The following is a 5,273-nucleotide window of genomic DNA, read 5'->3' as shown; positions in this document are numbered from 1 at the left end:
TAAGTTTTTCTTTTTAATTTTCTTTTGCTAACTGTCTTTAACAGGAATGTGGGCATTGAAAAGCATCACAGTTGATGCTGCTGTTTCCTGCATCTGTACAGAGTTTTTTTCTCTGACTGCAGCTGTGTTTGAACTGGAACGTCCAATCCTCCAATACGTTAGCTCTCCTCCTGATCCTCTTTGAATCCTGGATCAGGAAGTTGAGTATTTAGTCTTTAACTTTCTGTCTTTGACGAAGTCTCACTTGGAGCATCATAAGTGCAGCTCCTGTTCAGACAGGTGTTCACAGAGACCGAGTGGTCTCGATCGGGTATTAACAACCTTCCTTTTCCACGTGTGTAAATGTGCACACTGCTGTTTGTGCCACGTGATGCTGCAGGATCTGTTAACATGATGGTAACATCTGTTCTAACAGCAGCTGTCACAGAGTGTTTGTCAAACGCCTCTCTGGCTGTTTCACTTCCTGTTCAAAGTTTGCTTTCACTTCCTGAACTTTGAGTCTCTGAGTGATGCTGATCATCTCCATGAGAAGCTCTGTGTTAAGGTAACGTTAGCTGTGTGTAATGTTTTCCTGGCTAACATCAGCTGTGTGCAGCTTAGTTCCAGCACAAACAGCACAAATCTGCCACTCCATAGTTCATGGTAATGGACTCACAGCTGCATCAACGAGGCCGAGTGTGTCCGCCATTATCTGTTAGTCTGTACTCAGAGTCTGAATGAGAGCAGCAGCAGAGTTAGTTGGTGGTCAGCAGCTGAACTCAGAGTCGTTACTTTCTGGTGACTGACGGCAGCTTTTCCTGCCTCCATCAGTTTGTGGAGGAGGCGGAGAGCAGCCGCAGCTCTCCCCTCACTGAATGCAGCCTGTGCTCAAGTGGAGAGACTCTGAGCTCTGAGTCTTTATATTCACAGACTCACAGAGAGGTCACAGCTGATTTTATAGATTATTATTTATCACAGGTTGAGATTAGATGCAGATTAAACATGTAAAAGTCTGATTTTATAAAAAGTGCCTCACACAGAGTTGGCTCTTCTCCAACCGGAAGTGATGTTCCACCACAGAGAGTCATGTGACTCACACTTTTTTCTTCCAGCAGACGGTTGGCTGATAACCGCAGGTTATAAATAAAACTGTTTATTTTTCGATCAGGTTAGATTTTAGAAATATGATAACTTAAATTTTTGTCCTCACGGTCTTATAATATATTGACTTATTTGCTATAAATAGTAGAATAGATGTATTTGACCAATAAGAACAAAGTAGATAAAAATCAGACCTCAGTAATGATGTCAGCTCTAACTTTAATGTTAACGTCAGCCTGAGGTTTCCTGAGTCTTAATTGGAGTTTAACATCAGGATGATGGCTCATCATTTCTTCATTTGTCTGCTCTGTTATACATAATCTATTCATACTGCACTTGTGTTAAAACTAAGAGCTGGGATTTAACTAGGAAAGCTGTGAAAGAAAAACATTTTTATTAATCACATATTAAGATAACATGAAAAAAATTGCATAGTTTAGCATTTGTTGTGACAAATTTTCATTAAACTTAGGGCAATGCCATGAAATTCAACACATTCTTACCTCGACAAAACCGTGTTTAACGTCCTGGATGTTTGTACAGGGTGGGCCATTTATATGGATACACCGTAATAACATGGGAATGGTTGGTGATATTAAAGTCCTGTTTGTGGCACATTAGTATATGTGAGGGGGCAAACTCCTCAAGATGGGTGGTGACCATGGTGGTCATTCAGAATTCGGCCATCTTGGATACAACTTTTGTTTTTTCAATAGGAAGAGGGCCATGTGACACATGGTTTAAATATTAAACTAATTTCTTCCAGTCAGAGAATGGTGCATATAATTAAATTTTTGCTTGATGCATAAAGTTAAAAGATTAAAACTAATAAAACAAGTTTAAAAAGAGACTTTTCCATTTGATTACATTTTGTATGATGGATTATGCAGAAAAAGTAGAATTGGGCTGAAAGATCTATCACTTTATCACCTATTCAGGTTGGAAATCGTGTTTTTAAAAAAGTAACTAAGTAACTAAGTAATTAATTACTTTTGAAAATAAGTAATCAGTAAAGTAATGGGATTACTTTTTTGGGGAAGTAATCAGTAATTAGTATCTGATTACTTTTTTCAAGTAACTTGACCAACACTGCACACAACACATCAACTCTAAAATTCACACTAACAATAATGCATTTACAGATGTGAAGTTACCTATTGATACAAAGTATTTCCTGTTTTCTAAGTATGTTTTGACCCAGTTTAGCACAGTTCCTGAAAGACCTGCCCAGTTCTCCAGTCGTTTGAGTAATATGTTGTGGTCAACTGTATCAAATGCTGCACTGAGATCCAGTAAAACTAAGACTGACATTTTTCCACTGTCTGTATTCAGACATATTTCAGTGCTGTGGTTCTGTCTAAAACCTGACTGGAAGGCATCATAGCAGTTATTCTGTGTTAAGAAGTAATTGAGCTGTTGAGAAACTGCTCTTTCAATGATCTTACTTAAAAATGGGAGATTTGAGATCGGCCTGTAGTTGTTCATTTGTGTCTTGTCAAGATCGTCCTTTTTCAGTATAGGTTTGATTACAGCAGTTTTTAGTGGTTCTGGAAACACACCTGATATTAAAGGAAAGTTGACGATCTGTAACAGGTCTGACTCCAAAGTCTTTGAGACCTTTTTGAAAAAACTTGTTGGCAGGACATCTAAACAGCAGGAGGAGGAGTTCAGTTGACCTAAGATGTCCTCCAGGTCTTTGCTGTTAATAGGGTCAAACTGTTTGATGGTGTTTAAACAGTTTTTTGGTGGACACAGTACATATCCCGAATCTGCTGTTGATGTAGCAATTGCTTGTCTAATCTTTTGGATTGTACATATACTTGTAATAATAATGGATTGCATTTATATAGCGCTTTTTGAGACCCTCAAAGCGCTTTACAATTCCACTATTCATTCACTCTCACATTCACACACTGGTGGAGGCAGCTACAGTTGTAGCCACAGCTACCCTGGGGCAGACTGACAGAAGCGAGGCTGCCATATCGCGCCATCGGCCCCTCTGGCCATCACCAGTAGGTAGGTGAAGTGTCTTGCCCAAGGACACAACGACCGAGACTGTCCGAGCTGGGGCTCGAACCGGCAACCTTCCGATCACAAGACGAACTGCCAACTCTTGAGCCACGATCGCCCCATGTTCCCATTCTGATTTTAGAAATAATGTGATGTACAGTGAAAAATCCAAATGACACACATCATTTGACACACTGACCCTGATTCACTGATTCCTCCAGCTAAAAATAATTTTGTGTTTAAAGGTCAAACATGGAAGAGAGCAAAGATGACATTGGGAGAGACATCCAGCGCAAAAAAGTAAGTCACCATGTAATTCTCATATATATTCACTGAGCTGTTGTCCCCTGCTGTTTGAAGTTAAAATTAAATTTAAGTTAATCCCTGTACTTTTGGAATTGACTGCATTACAAAAATGAAAAAAAAAAAAAGATTAAAGCTTCTTGAAGTGATCTGATGACTTTCTTCTAAATTAAATGCTCTTTCAGATTTACCCTGTGACCAAAGATTCTATGTCAAATCGCATTGCCCTGCTGATCAATAATATAAATTTTCAAGATGAGACATTAAAGCGAGACGGAGCTGAGGTGGATGAACAGAAAATGCTCAAACTGTTCAAACATCTGAAATATGAGGTGGACCTTCATAACGACTTGACTGCAGAGGTAGTTTTTACATGCAGAACATGTTCTTTCACTTTCAGTCAGCTGATTTTTTTAAGCCGAGTAAACTTAAGCTCAACTTTTTTGTTTGCAGAAGATTGATCAAACTCTAAGTAATTTCTCCAGGCATCCAAAGCTTGCCAAGACAGACAGTGTGTTTGTGGTTCTCATGTCTCATGGAGACTTGGGGACTATTTCTGGCACTGACAAGTTGGACTTTAAAATTGATAAAATTTATGAGCACCTAAACGCAAAGAACTGTCGTGAACTGATAGACAAACCAAAGGTGATCATCATTCAGGCCTGCAGAGGAGGTGACTATCATTTAGCCTGACATGCACCCAATATGTTTCTATTGTTATTATTATTACTAGTAGTAGTAGTAGTGGCAAGAAATCTATTATTTAGATTTTCTCATTGAGGTCATTATCTGTTTTTCAAGAGAGACGTGTGTAAAAAAAAAAAAAAAAAAAAAAAAAAAAAAAAAGAATTACATTATTACCTTAAATATATTTTGCCTTGCACTGTAATCTTACACTTGATAGTTTCTGTAGAAGAAACTAATGGTTTACTATTGTTATTGCTTTTGGTATGACTACAGAACAAGTGAAGATGACAAGGTATAGTTTATTTGCACACATCTTTTTTGTTTCAGCGAATGAAGGAGTAGACACAATAGATGGAAGCAGACAATCCATGGAGACAGAAAACATTGGCTCACCATCAAAAAACATTGCTAAAGGTCCTAAGATACATGTAGAAAAGGACTTCATCGGTTTTTATTCCAGCACTCCTAGTAAGTTCTCCAGCTTCATTTAACTATTCATTAATAACAAAACCATTAAAATACAAAAAATGTATGACTCTTTTTGTGTGCAGACACCTTTTCATATAGAAACCCAAAATCTGGTTCTAAATTTATCCGTCACATCTGGAATGTGTTCTACACTCGGTGTCATCAAGATCATATTGAAGAACTGTTCAAAACGGTAAATTTGCTAACATTTAATCCTGTCATCAAATTTTGTAATAAACCTAAATTTATTTTTAATTCTTTTTCTGCATGTTTGACTTATCCAAAGATTGTTTTTCCTGACTACTATTACTCCTAGTCCATTTCATCCCTTGTGAGACATGCTGATGGTTCATGGTAGTAGGGCTAAACGTCATGTTACTGAAACCACTGTGTCAAAAATATTTTGAACAAATTAATCCTTGATTTGTTTTGACCTTAAGTGAGGCCAAGCTCAGTAACAAAAAGTGTTTCTCCTGTTTCTGGAAATAATGGAACAAAGGTCTCGTGTGTCTCTCTGTATGACTGTAATATATATTTTCTGGAGAATGGGCTTCTGCACCAGACATCACTGTAAGATTATATCAATCTCAAAGGTCATGCAACGATTTGAAGATTCACCCTCTGAACATAAGCAGATGCCAACCAAAGAGAGAAACACTCTCACAAAATGCTTCTACCTATTTCCAGGTAAGTACCACAGATTTAGTGAATGTTAAATTAATGTT

The 5,273-nt window shown here is 37.8% G+C and overlaps 1 protein-coding gene across 1 annotated transcript; it reads left to right on the top strand.

The window, feature by feature from the left end:
• Positions 1-3,756: 3,756 nt before the first annotated feature.
• Positions 3,757-4,864, top strand: LOC146389388 (caspase b-like). The gene is made up of 4 exons (XM_084909168.1): positions 3,757-4,066; positions 4,408-4,548; positions 4,632-4,741; positions 4,835-4,864. Exons 1-4 carry the CDS (start codon positions 3,922-3,924, stop codon positions 4,862-4,864), a joined length of 426 nt encoding a protein of 141 aa, XP_084765294.1. The 5' UTR covers positions 3,757-3,921.
• The last annotated feature ends 409 nt before the right edge of the window (positions 4,865-5,273 follow it).

The sequence above is a fragment of the Perissodus microlepis genome, chromosome 3, assembly GCF_051167445.1.
Source record: "Perissodus microlepis isolate ML-2025 ecotype Zambia chromosome 3, ASM5116744v1, whole genome shotgun sequence".
NCBI classification, from domain to species: Eukaryota; Metazoa; Chordata; class Actinopteri; order Cichliformes; family Cichlidae; genus Perissodus; species Perissodus microlepis.
This window is presented reverse-complemented; position numbering and strand designations above follow the sequence as displayed.

Coding starts and splice junctions, on each gene's coding strand:
- LOC146389388 (XM_084909168.1), top strand. CDS start 3,922: ATGTCTCATGGAGACTTGGGGACTATTTCTGGCACTGACAAGTTGGAC. Junction 4,067..4,407: donor CATTCAGGCCTGCAGAGGAG/GTGACTATCATT, acceptor TTTTTGTTTCAG/CGAATGAAGGAGTAGACACA. Junction 4,742..4,834: donor TTGAAGAACTGTTCAAAACG/GTAAATTTGCTA, acceptor ACTTATCCAAAG/ATTGTTTTTCCTGACTACTA.